Here is a 13,662-nt window from a genome sequence, read left to right on the forward strand (position 1 = left end):
CAGCAATTAATACCAAAGTATTAAACATAAAGGAAGAATGCTGGTTAAATTGAATCTCGTAATTAAGGATACTTGTTACTTGCTTACAGAACGACTATTTAACAAATTGCATTAAAACCTACTTTCAACCTTCGTCAGAAATATTTCTACTAAATAAAAAATATTCATTTACATTGTTACGTTAATCGTTTGCACAAAAATCGAAGACAAACTCGTCGTAACATTGGCAAGAAAAGTAGAACGGCAAATTCGTTTCAAGATAGTGGTGGAAAAACTGATAGTACCTGAGAAGAATTTTTTTAAATAAAGATCGATACGAAAACATAACAAATATCTGTATTCGCGTTTACAAAGCTTACAGTCTCGTTTATCATCGGATTAATTCGCTGAAAGAATTTTGTTCACGTGTAAAAATAGAAACGATTCCCCCGTAACAAACGAGACTCGGGATTTGGTCCATTATAGTTTTCTTCGACCGTGAAAGATTAAAAATTTATACAGCACAAGGTTCTCTCGCAATGCTTCCCTCTTTTTTTCTACCTTTTGCCATTTCTTACCGCAAACTTGCGCAAGAGGGAGAAGACGTTTCCGTTCGCCAGCAATGAAGTATGATAAAACGATTTGTCTGCTTTCAAACGTATAACGTACAAGTCATTAAACGCGAAACAATGCATATACCAGATGCAAAGTGCCGGTGGTTACGCACTTCGTTAATTAGTATCGCAGAAATAATCGGGAGCAATGGCAGTCTTAAAAGAAATCAGTCGAACTGATAACTCAACTCGAGACTTCCCTATCTTGGTAATGGAAGAAGTTACGATAATAGAGAGGAGACGATATCGTGTTCGAAGTGAAATTACACTGTCATAAATATTTTAAATTGCGATAAAGAAAATTCTACGAAACAAATCGATCTTTCCAACTGTTCGGTTATTAAAGTGAACTGCGGTTAAAAAAGAAATGATGCTCTCTTTGCTTTATCGGAATAAAATCTTTCATTTGTTTTTTTAAATTGGGAAAAACAAAAGTATTACATAAAATGAACTACCCTCTTCCATTGTCACACAACCTTATACTCTGGAATCCCACAGTAGAGATTTGCAATCCCATTCACTATCTGTCTAAAACACTGTACCTCTTTGACAATTTTCTGTACACACGATGTAACGCAAAATAATCTCAAGAGAGATCAAAATTGCTCGAAATAAAAAAAAAAAAGAAAGTCTCGAAGAATGGAAAAAATTTCAAGCTGAAGATCTGAAACTGTCGGTGTTGTTATTATAAATTGGGATATTAATATCGAGATCGAAGGTGCAAGAGAAATAACGTAATCTTTAGTTTCATTGTTACATAATGTGACATAGGGGTGATAAAAAAATAAGGCCACGTATATGTACTATTGAATACCTAGAAGTCCGAAGTGAATAGATCGGGCATCTATTTTAGTTAGACGGTACACGAATCTGCACACCGAAGACCACATACTACGGTATTAAATCAGATCACAAATCTGTCGCAAAAATAGCGTATCCATAAGAAAATCATCGCCAACATTGCGGAATAGTTCAATTACATAATCTGGATCCTATTACTTCACGAGCTTTACTCGATCGAGTTACCTTAATCTGAAATTGCTTGGAAAGAGTTAAATTGAAAAGTGCGTAACAACACCTTGCGTGTCTGCATATTAGATTAATCAAATTTAAAATCTCTGTAATTAGCAATGTCAGTTTGCAATAATATCCCTTTAAACATTACCTAGTGTAAAGTTTCTTACTGCTGTTTTTATTGGTAAAGTTTAATCGAATTGGACCAACAATTCGGTTAAAATTCAATTAAAAAGAATGTGCTTGAACGATATTCGTACAACAGTAAATTATTATACAATTCTACGTATAATATAATTTTGAAGTTTCACTTAACAAATGTTCTATAAATTTTCGTTCAAACTTTTGCACAGCAATTTTGAAAATTTCTTAACTTTTCTAAAATTCGTATTACTTGTCTTTTGTTTTTTAAACGTGTTCGAAAATTTAATTCTCAATTACACACAATTTTCCTATTTATGATAAACCTATCTCTACTCGTTATCTACCGCATAACTCCTGCAAAGTATATATTATATCATTATCCTATTACAAAGTGAAATTACACCCAGTTATATACAATTCATATCCTCTGCAATCTAAGTGATTTTGCACTTCTGAATATTACAGCCAATTACACGGATGAAATCGAAAGATTATCGTTTTAAAGCACGTCAAAGAGAGTATGTACATACATAACACGGGACACTTGTTGATTGCCTGAGACGAACAAATCGCCTACTTCAGACCACCTAAACAATTACCAGCAATACGTGTAAAGTTAGCCTTGTTCCACGTGTAACTCATGAATGAAAGTAAAAATCGTGGGCATACGATGTTATTCATGAACGTGACATGCATATGAACGTATCTGATTCTTACGTACTAAACTTATAAACCGACTAGATGTACAAGGTGGACCACGTGAAACAGGCCAACCTAATTATCTTCTCTAGCTACGAGGAAATTTTTATACATAATTTACGCGGTTTCAAGGGATGAATAGGTTGGACGAAAAATCTTTTCAATGGAATAAATGCCAAAGAATGAAAGGAAGTTTCACGTTTGACTTAAAAGTGCGTTCTTCCGTTCGATTTTGGGTCTTTTTCGACCCAAAGAACTTTTATTACCACCACGCTTCTTAAGGGAACGTAAACAAGCATATTGGCAACAATTTCGTTACGTTCTGTCGACAACAGAAAAATTATTTCAAAAATGACAACGCGACGGGTCGAAAATGACCCGAAGACCGTACTAGGATCAAAGTTCAAGGTACCGTTATTATTACGCATATTTCACCCTACTGCGTTCGACTGTACACTTAAGACTTTTGGGTCAAAAAGGATCTAAGACCTTATGTGAAACAATTTTTGTTTCCAACGCGACATATGAACCTAGACAATAAACGTTTGAAATAAGGTTAAGGAACGTAAACTTGATAACAGCAAAAATGACTAAAAATATAAAAAGGCGGTGGGTCGAAAAAGACCCGAAGATCGCTCTACGGTTAAATACACATCAATTTCTTCTATAACATACTCGTATAAAAAAATATTTTCTCCCCGTCTTATTCACCCTTTGGTACCATTTAAACGACGTACGCCTAGAGGAGATAATTAGGTGGCCTGTTTCACCTGGCCCATCTCGTAAATGTCGGTTATAAAAGAGCAAGACCGAAGAGTAACGTTTTGTTTGAATATTAATTATGGGCTACGTTCAAGACTAGCGCGAGTTAATTATCAAAGTTCACCGTCTACCGGTAACATAGCCGAATCGTGCATTCCTGGAAACACGTAGTGTCAACACTTATCAGCCGTTTAAATACAAGCCGGTTTTGAAAGTCCACGATCACTAGGGTTGACGCAACTCTGCATCGCAAATTTTTCCTGATACCAGAATATTGACAATAGATAAAAGAGACCGGCATTTATAACCTGCTGTGTTCTATAGTGGCCGGTAACACTTCGCCGAGATACGACCAGCTCGGCAAACTTTTTTCATCAGCAATGTGACAGGTTTAACTATTAACATTAATTTTGATGGCAGTGTTTAATGGCGAGGAAGGAAGTGCTAAGAGATACCTCTCAGGTTTCATTTCTTCACTGTTATGGAAACATTCTTATCGCGATTTTTTACACAGAAATTTGTAAAATAATAGTATTCTCTATCTTTCCATTTTTCTTTCCACTCCTCGTCGCTTGTACATGTTTCAACAAAATTCTATTCTACTACGAAAATTATTTTTCTCGTGAGAAGAATATTAAAAAAAATAAATTTCACGAAATACCTCGAAAAACGTTGATTTTTAACCTCTCTCTCATCGATTATTAAATAGAAAAATAAATAACAAGTAGAAAATCATCTTTGTCAGAAGGAAATGTCGCAGACGCGAAGTTTTGCTTAATCTAATTTTCATCAACTAAAGAAACAATATAGAATTAGCTGGAGAGCTGTTTTTATTGCATTTCGTACACAATTGGGATCGATTGCCTATCGTAAAGTCACAATGAAATAATCGGTTTCTAATATCGAGGTTATGCAATATTCATAGTCGAACATCCAATTCGAAGTAGCTCGCTGATCTAATCTTCAAATAGTTAATCAAACATAACTAATGAAAAAATTAGATTCCGAACGTGACCCAAAAAACCAATTGTATGTATCACTTGGTCGCTTATCTACGCGAGTCTTTAAATCTTGATAATTATTCCTATCAGATATTAGCAATCGTTGGACTATAAATGAAACACTAACGCGTACCTTACGCAATTTTCCCCCCCTTCTAACGTCGAAACTACAACATTCGTTAGAATGTCGTTATATTGTAAATATCAAATTCACTTTTCTTCTCTTTTTAACCAATAATATACGTGCAAAAAAAGGAAGAAGGAAAAACAAGGTAGATATCTCGGTAATAAATATTCAACGGGAGTGAAAGCATTTTTAATAGAACTAGTATGGAAAATAAATATCGAACATTGATCCATGGCGATAACAGAAATGTCCTACTTACGGTAGCAATCGTTCGCCGCAAATTTCTGTCCCGTAAAATTCGAGATTTGCCATCGATTGGGGACGCAAATGGCTAGAGGAACACGCAAAAGTTTTTGCTTCGACTCTATCGGTCGCTCATTTGTCATAATACTGCTCGGGCTATTTCCCTTCGAAGGCGGATTTACATTGAATGCGTCGAAACGGCCGCGTAGAAATATCGGTGAGGCTGCGTCTGACGTAATTATGAATGAATACGCTTGGAAGTTAAAGTTTCCCGTGTGTGTCGTTTATTGTTTGCACATACAAACAAATGAAACGTTCGCGAAACTGTGTGCAACCAACGGAAAATTTGATCAGTAACGTTCAATTTCTCTGAAAAACTGCTATCCGTAGAGAATTAGAAAAATGACGATGTACTGTGCGCGACACTGATCTCCCGTCGCGTAACATTTTGATAACGGCAAGTACTACGTGATATCGATAAAGTTTATTACTGAGATTACGCGATTTCTTTTCAATGAGAATGCAAATATCCGTTCAGGTATGCTGTGTAATCGTTCGGCAATAGTGACGTTTGAACTGAACGCGAAACGGTTGTCTTGCTGTATTTTAAATCGCATATATGAAACGATCCTGTGATAAGGGAAATATAAAATCTGTAAGTACAGTTCGACCTCGGTTTCAGCTTATTTCGAAAATGATAAAATACCTTGGTACCGTAAAATACAGGCTAATAAAAATACAGTAAATTCTCCACAACTGTCAGACAGTTTGGATTCTACAAGTGTCTGTTAGCGTATGTTATCTCGCTCGCTGTCAGTCAAGCGTGTAACGCTACACCACTCGGTTTCTTTTACGAGATTTCACGGCTCGACAATTCATAATAGAAAAATATAATTTCTTTAATTTTACTTTTCTTCATCTGAAATTTTTTTTTAACATGTTGGTGAGATTTTTCTGATGAAAATGAGATCAAACACGATATAATTTGAACAACATTTACTTATTAATACTTATTGAGTAATTAATTTAATGTCGGCCTACCTCCACGTAAAAAAAAAGAAAAAAAAAATGTAGGGCCGATTCTACAAGTGTCAGTCAAACGGTAGGCCGACTTTATGTAATGTAATACAAGGGCGTCTGTTTTATCTCAATACAGTGAAATATCCGGCGTGACAGTGAACGTGTTAATAAGTAAATGTTGTTCAAATTATGTCGTGTTTAATGTCATTTTCATCAGAAAAATCTCATCAATATGTTAAGAAAAATGTCGGGATAAAAAAAGTTGATATTTAAATCGCTTGGTTGCCTCGACTCACGTTTCATCCTTATCTTTTATTCCCTGTCCTTGTCTACGTTCGGCAAACTACAAAGGCAGGCGCGAGGCTCGAAAACGTAGTCCCTGACTCTACAAGTGTCCGGTTTAGCTTCCTTGCGGGCTGACACTTGTAGAGAATTTACTGTACCTTGTCTAAAAATCTGTACAACCGAAGACTAGCGATAAATGAAGTGATAAATTTTGTAGAAATTACGTGGTAACAGAAGTAGGACATTCGAACAATAAAACACTGCTAAACTACAAAGCTTTATTACACAGTAGAAAATAATTTCAACAAATCTTCTAAAAACCGTATCGCACAATGATTAAGTTCAAAACTGCAACAGACTCGATTTATTTTTCTCAGAAAACTAAATCTTCGAGAATCTTTCAGAAACATCGAACTTGGAGAAGAAACTTTGAAACAACGAGACAGTCCAGAATTTTGGAATTCGTGAGAATAGTTCGATCGATCGATGATCAATTTTACCGTGCTAGCATTCCTCGAGAATCCTCCTCCGACAATAAACCAAAAGAGAAAGATGCAATTGACACTTCGCATTTCTAACCCAGCAATTATCATGCATGAGCACAATAACATTACTTGCCGCGCGTAGCATAACTTTCTCAGATGATATCATTCCCGCTTCGTAGAACGGGCAACATCAAACGCGTTGAACTGGGTTAGGAGCTCTTCGTGATACACGGAAGTTTAATTCGCGTTAGCGCTCATCAAACGAATAGCGCAAAAATCCTCATGAAAATCTACGGTTTTTAAAGTACACTGACAATTTCAAGCAGCTCGTCATTATCATAATTACGATCACCGTTACCCTCGTTGATGCTTCGCTACCATATTCTCTCCAATCGGAACATCGAGAACTTCAATTTCAAGTGTCTCTAGAAACGTTCCAAGTTCGTTCGTACTATTTTACGAGCAATTCTAGTATCTTTCGATTAGCTTTACCCGAGAATAAACTAGTGACATCGTTCATTACAGCAAACTAACGGTAATAAAATTGAAGAAAACTGCGATTAATTTTCTTCGACCGATATTCTTAGAGAACTACTACTGGTTTATTTAGTTACAGCCAAGTTACGTATACTATCAGATGGAATTGCAGCAAGTCATATATTTCTGTTAAGACAGATAGCCATACAACTATTAATAAATACCAGAGCCTATTAACCTTTTTAACTGTCGACACCCGGTATAAGAAATATATACGCTTTCACACCGTAATTAGCTACCATTATCTAAACCGTTTACGAGCAAACTTCTCCGTCGCGTTTTTCTTATCAAACTGCACTACACGGTAAACGACAAATATCACCGTAGAATTTTTTCCCATATTCCCATTTTTTTCGCATATACTATGTGCGACGATTTTTAAAGAGCTATTGTAGAACACTCGGGTTAAATTTTCAAAAATCGTTGTAAAATGCAATTCGTTAATTCTTCAATTTGTTTTTTCTCTTTTTTGAAAATAACATTTTCCAAGTGGCTAAATTCTGGCATTCGAATCGGAAAATTTTCCATTATCTGCTCGATTTTTACAAGTTACGTTTCGTTTAAATACCTAACATGCGAGTGATGATTTTCAACACTTATCTACGGAAAATTCTATTTACATAATCTTTAAGCCTTCTGTATGATAAAAGCAATTTCAGACGCGTAACACTAGCTCAGTTATGTGCAATATTTAAAGTGGTCTACTTCGTTATTGAAATTTCGATTTTATTTCGTCGAGATTTTGTAACTTTCGAAAAAATTCATACTTCCGATCCTGAGGACGATTACGAAAATGACATTTGCAATTCTGAGAAAGATGAATTGAAATTTCGTGAAATTCCGGTTAACGCGAAATTTCACGTGAATCTTAGCGATGCAAAGTGTATCTCGCGAGATCGTTGAAAATAATCCGTGGCAAGTAAACTAAGGTGTGCAAAGCATCCGGTGTGTGATCTATTCGTACAATGATAACGAAAAATAAATTACGCCGTGCAACTACCATTCGAATAAACGTCTTTTATCGTTTTCATCGTCGCACTTTATCATTCTCTCGTATCACAAAGAAAGACGAGCTGTGAATTAAGTTAGACATTAAGAACGGAAGTTAGGAATTTCTAGAGCAAACAATTTCCACAGCAAACACCTGTGCAAATACGAATATTGTTTCACCGTCACCATCGTTCGTTAGATTAATTCCGTCTACATAATACAATTGTTCACCCGTAAAGCGTGCAACCGGTTATATAATCCTTAAATCGCGTCCAAGGGCAAGGAATACAAGGGAATCCACTCGCGGACGAACATTTGCTAAGGACCCAGCCTCTGTACGTCTGACATGTTCTATTCTCCGATTTTCTCCGATTGTCCCCGTAAAAGGAGTGTACCGGAGCGAAAGAAATGATTGCACGGAGGAGAGAACGACCGTAACACTGAACTACTTACCGCCGTATTGCATATTACACCATGCAGACGCATGACGTAACGAATTTGCTAACGCGTACACCTACCTACGCGTTCACCGCGGATATCAGTTTTATCGAGGAGTAAGAAGGAGGGGAAAAAACCCGCGTGAACGCGAAGCATTCGCTTGAAACTCGTTACCGGCGACGAGCGTGCACACGACGAGGGAAATTTATGCGAACTGTATACAAAATCGTTATCGTTCTCAAGGATTCTCTCGAAGAGTATCGTGCTGGAATATTTATCAGACAGGGAAGGTCGTCGGGACAGACGATACGTGAAATTTCTCGCTACCACACGCTGAGAATATACTTGCTAAACGAGAAAAGTGGAAAACGAAAATGGTAAAATTAGCGGGGAGATATTTTAAAATTCTAATGGGGAAAAAATGACCTGTCGCGGACGTTAAAGGGGCAAAAAGACGAAGAGGGAGAAATTATTAAAATTCTAATAGAAAAAAAACGACTCGTCGTATATGTGAAACAGGTAGAAGGCTACCTGGCCGTTAGCGTTGAATTGTGCGAAATTAATTTTAACACGTTAAGCGCCGTGTCAGTCGCCGGTGACTGACACTGTACTTTTCGTTCGGGCCGCGTCAGTCGCCGGTGACTGACACTATACTTTTCGTTCAGGGTGCGTCAGTCACTGTTGACTGACGATATACAATTTAAAAAATTATATTCTTCTGTTAATAAATTTTAAATAATTTGGAGATCATAAAAGAATGTACCTAAATATTACTTGTTACCATAAAAAAATTTTAACGAGGTATTATTAAAACACATGCAGTCTTATCGCAACCTTACACAGATCTCCGGCCGCCAGCATATCGGTGAAATCGGATATCGCGGGCTAAACGGAAAGGAAGACAAAACAGCGCTTAACGTGTTAAGAAGAATTAAAATCTCTGAAAATTTGATAATTATTAAACATTCGTTGCTATTTCACAGGCATATCTGCGGTCGTGGTGCAACCTTACAACAGCAGTACTTATCCAGTAGCCGGGAACAGACTTACGATCGGTCGACCCATAAAGCGGTACGCGTGCCCCATAGGGTTCTTCCGATTGAAAAGATATTGCTATTATTTAAGCGGAGGGACGGCTCCTTGGAGAGAAGCTTATTTTCACTGCAAAGACAGAAACGCCACTCTGGCGATTCTCGACAGAAACGGGAAGGATCGGATGCTGAGGAAATACTTGTCGAGCGAACAGTTCAGTAAGTAGAAATTCATATCGTGTCACCGCGATTCGCGGAATGCGGAATAAGAAATTTGAACGCGATACAAAATTTGAAGTATATATAAAGTTCCTCCTTCAATTTTCCTCATCTAACGACTGGCGAGAAAAGAAATTTACGATTCTTCTACACAATGCACGCACAATGTGAACTAAAAATTACTGGGACATTATTGAAATTAAGAAAAAAATGCAAAATGTACATTTCTCCATTCGAACATCGAAGCTATTGAAGAGAATTGAAGGTGCAGAGATAGCTAAAACGGTGAAACATTATTCCAGCGAAATTAGAAAGATGGATCGGTGGAATATTCAATTGGCAGCAAATGACCTGGGAATGGGGCGTGACCGGTGAGAAAGTGGTTTTCCAAAATTTCGGTCTACCTCAATCTAACCAGACGAAGGAACAGTATGCATGGCACTGCATCACAATCGATCCCATGTTAAAGTATAAATGGAGCCCACGGAGTTGCGTCGAACGAAAACACTATGTGTGCGAAGTGCAAGCTGGGCGTGTAGGTAAGAATTCGGCATTAAATTTGCTTTCACTTACAAATTTACGCGCCATTTAAATTATCACATTTATATTAAAAATGCAAAAAAAAAAAAAACTGTGTTCAAACTTATTCGATCAGTTCGTGTAAGATGAATCTAACGAAATACTTTTTGCTTAAATTCCAGCTAGGAGACGAAAGAAAACTACGGATCCGTATGCACCGCAAAACCAAAGATTAAAGCCTCGAAAAAAAGGGAAGAAGTACTTGAAAGAACCGCAGCACAAGCCAAACCGACAGAATAAACAGCGAGCTACATGGCGAAAAAGACTAGCGGAACAGAATGCCAGTGGCGACTATTGGGCGCATGGTGTGAATTTGGGTTCAAGGCCGCCATCCAAGTAAGACTGTTTAAACTCCCATTTTAACAGCTATTCAAAGTTTGCAGTTAAATATCGGCAAACTTTCTATTACTCACAATTGAATTTATAAAAAAAAAAAGGTTAAGAAGTATCTTTAATGTAAAATTTAGTTCAACTCAAATAAATCGATCTTATAATTGTTTGTAGTAGCACTAAAAACGATAATCTTTTTAAAAAATTCTAGGAACAAGGTCTCTACATATTTTGGACTGAACAAAAATTTTTTTGAAACAGTTTCTTTTTTCTGTTTAATTAAAATTGTAATTTCAGGTCTCGAGCAATGTATCCGAGAAATCGAATACGACATCATTCGAATAAAACTCAAGCTAATTACCCACGAGTGGCACAGATGGTGCCACATGGACGAGAATACGGTGCATTTCTGGGCGTTGGGCCCTATAACGGTCCACAAAGTCTGACAGACATAAGCAAGGTCTTCTCTCATATCCCTGGCAAAATCAACGACTTAGCGAACGAAGAAGTACTACTAAAGCCATGAACTAATTGCTATTTATTTTAACTCTTTATTTGGTAGCTTTAATCATCGATCATTAATCCTCTAAAAAAAAAAACTCCCTTGTCTATGTTTCGTCTTTTATTATATTTTACATTTGTTTATACATTCATCAAATAATCACTACCTTCGTGTGACCAAGTAAAGAGTTAGGTCTGATTTTAATTTTGTGGAAAGCATAAAGTCGCTTAGATGCTACCGAAACCGAGCACAGACTGAAATAATTTATTCACTTCACATCGGCGAAACAGTCTCTCATGTTCCTCTCTCTAAATAGGCGTTAGTGTCTCAAAGATGTATTTGTCTAGTTAGTAACGTTAATTGAAATCGATAAGATTAATAACTCCAATGTTCATGTATCGCGTACGATGAGTATTTTGCATTGCATTCTGTCTCTTTTTTCCCACCTAATTAACGTGCATGAAACGAAACTGATCTGTTTTCGAATTATATTTTTTCGATACTAGTTTTCGTTTGTTGCTGTGCAGCATTCGAAGGCATTTATGTGGAGAAATGATTAATAAAAATCAAATCTACAAACAAGTATAGAGTAGTCCTTTTTTTTATATTTTTTCTTAAATTCATATTACTCGACTTGAATCTTCACTTTAATTGAAAAAGTACTTTCTGATTGTGACATTTTTGTCACGTTAAGTAAATATTTATAATGTAATGATCGTAGCACATAATATATTACAAATAGTCGAACTGCTTGAATATCGATAGTTGTACGTTGACTATAACCTAACTTTTCAAACATACATACATGTCAATGAATAATGCGCTGACCACATATCAATGTTACTCAAAAAACCGAAAAATATATATTTGATGTATACCTGCGTATTATTTAGTACATGTCACCGTTATGCCGAGGAAAAATTTTCCAAAACTTTTATTTTTATGTTTCGATTTAATGATATTGTGTAGACACGTACGATAGAATAACAATTTTTTGCCGTTAAAATATTTCAGGATTTAAGTTGATAAGACTACGCTTTAATTGTAAGCCGAATGTTTTGCATATATAGGATGTGTTTAAATATCTGTATTTACGTACATCGTACTCTTATTTAGAAACTGTTAATCCGTATATATGTAATATTGTTCCGAAATCATAAATTCTATTCGCAATTTCATTGTATCGTATTCGAAAATCGATTATTAATTCACGACGAGTAAATTTATTGTTACGAATTTTTAATAAATTATGTATCGTTATATTTGTAAATACGTTAACCTATCAATCGTCGACACCTGTCTACTGTATTTAACACCGAGTAAATTACGTCAATAAAAATTCTATGTCAAAACCATTGTTGTGGAACACGACCTTTTCGAAAATAGGGACAGTAGACACATACATCCTTTAGGTTAAAGATCTTTTTAACTAATTATGAGAAAAATTAAACTTCTTATTTCCATATTATGCATTTTATGTCACAGTATTTTATACACCTTTTGTTAAAATAAACATTTTTATATTTGCAATTTATTTTGTTTGTTTAGCTGACATAATACACCCACGATGTAATGAAATTCACAAAACACATTTCACTATATTATTCATAAATAACTTACCTTTATGTAGATACACAGTGCGTCGCCCTTTGGTTGTCCATTTGAATCCTTGTACAACTTGATCCTGTTCTTTCCTTTCTCGTCCCTTGCTATGAGACCACACTTGCTAAAAAGTTCTGTGAGCTCTTCCATGGTGATATCTAGTGGTAGGCCAGAGACATAAATGGCAGTATTATGTGCTTCATCCACTTCGAACCAAGTTGGTGGCTCTTGCGCTTTTCTTTTAGCTTCCAGTTTTTTCTTTTCTTTGTCAACTTTTACTTGTGATTGAGGTTGTTGCTCATTTTTTGTTTCTGTTGTACTTGAATCTGTAAATCCATAACTCATCTGATATTTTGCCATGAAATCTTCATCCACCTGAAACATAATCATTTGCAGCTAATTTAATTTTAAGGTATTATAGGTTAGAAATCATGAAAAATTTATTTAAGGAATGTCGGTTAAAAATTTTGAAAACATATATTATATAAAAAAAACAGACCTCACCTTTGGGAACCAGGCATTTTTCTCCTTGTCCCAAAAATATACACTGCCATCATTAGGGTCTGTATATGTGTGAGTATCATTTTCAAAACCAAACACTCCCTCTTGTGCCTTAACTTCACTACCACTTGAATCTTCCTCTTTAGTTTCTTCTGTATCTTTTATCATCCATTCATTCTTTTCTTGATCAAATCGGTATGTTACATTAGTTGTAGGATCCTTATATATGTAAGATTGACCATCAAATTCATAACTTTTCATAGGGTCTTTAACATTCTTCTCTGCTTCTGGACAATCAGTCATTTTAATTGTCAATAACGTTTCATCCAAAAAATAATCCAGTACACTTCACCACCTCTACAACACAAAATTGTGAAGAAGCTATTAGCTACAGCAATAGTTGAACCTTTGCCAATTATAAAGCTTTCTGTTTATTAACATAAACAGAACAAATAAGTAATAACCACTTGTTACTAAACGATACTAACTACTATAATCGATTAAATATTTAAATTACATTGTTACTATGTAACTTTCACCTAACCTTTAAATTGACTACA

The 13,662-nt window shown here is 35.7% G+C and overlaps 2 protein-coding genes across 2 annotated transcripts in view; one reads left to right on the top strand and one right to left on the bottom strand.

Moving 5' to 3' along the window:
* Window positions 1-11,440, top strand: part of LOC108573430 — a 12,102-nt gene extending 662 nt beyond the window's left edge. The window contains exons 2-5 of the mRNA XM_017935876.1: window positions 9,322-9,588; window positions 9,891-10,127; window positions 10,290-10,503; window positions 10,795-11,440. Of these exons, the coding sequence (XP_017791365.1) occupies window positions 9,322-9,588; window positions 9,891-10,127; window positions 10,290-10,503; window positions 10,795-11,023 (947 nt within the window). The 3' untranslated portion in view covers window positions 11,024-11,440. The remainder of the gene's footprint in view (window positions 1-9,321; window positions 9,589-9,890; window positions 10,128-10,289; window positions 10,504-10,794) is intronic.
* Window positions 1-13,441, bottom strand: part of LOC108573429 (HIV Tat-specific factor 1 homolog) — a 103,572-nt gene extending 90,131 nt beyond the window's left edge. Inside the window, exons 1-2 of the mRNA XM_017935875.1 lie at window positions 13,106-13,441; window positions 12,620-12,976 (exon numbers count right to left, since the gene is read on the bottom strand). Coding sequence (XP_017791364.1) covers window positions 12,620-12,976; window positions 13,106-13,405 — 657 coding nt within the window. The 5' untranslated portion in view covers window positions 13,406-13,441. The remainder of the gene's footprint in view (window positions 1-12,619; window positions 12,977-13,105) is intronic.
* Window positions 13,442-13,662: the final 221 nt, after the last annotated feature.

The sequence above is a fragment of the Habropoda laboriosa genome, unplaced genomic scaffold (assembly GCF_001263275.1).
Source record: "Habropoda laboriosa isolate 0110345459 unplaced genomic scaffold, ASM126327v1 scaffold92, whole genome shotgun sequence".
In the NCBI taxonomy this organism is placed as follows: domain Eukaryota; kingdom Metazoa; phylum Arthropoda; class Insecta; order Hymenoptera; family Apidae; genus Habropoda; species Habropoda laboriosa.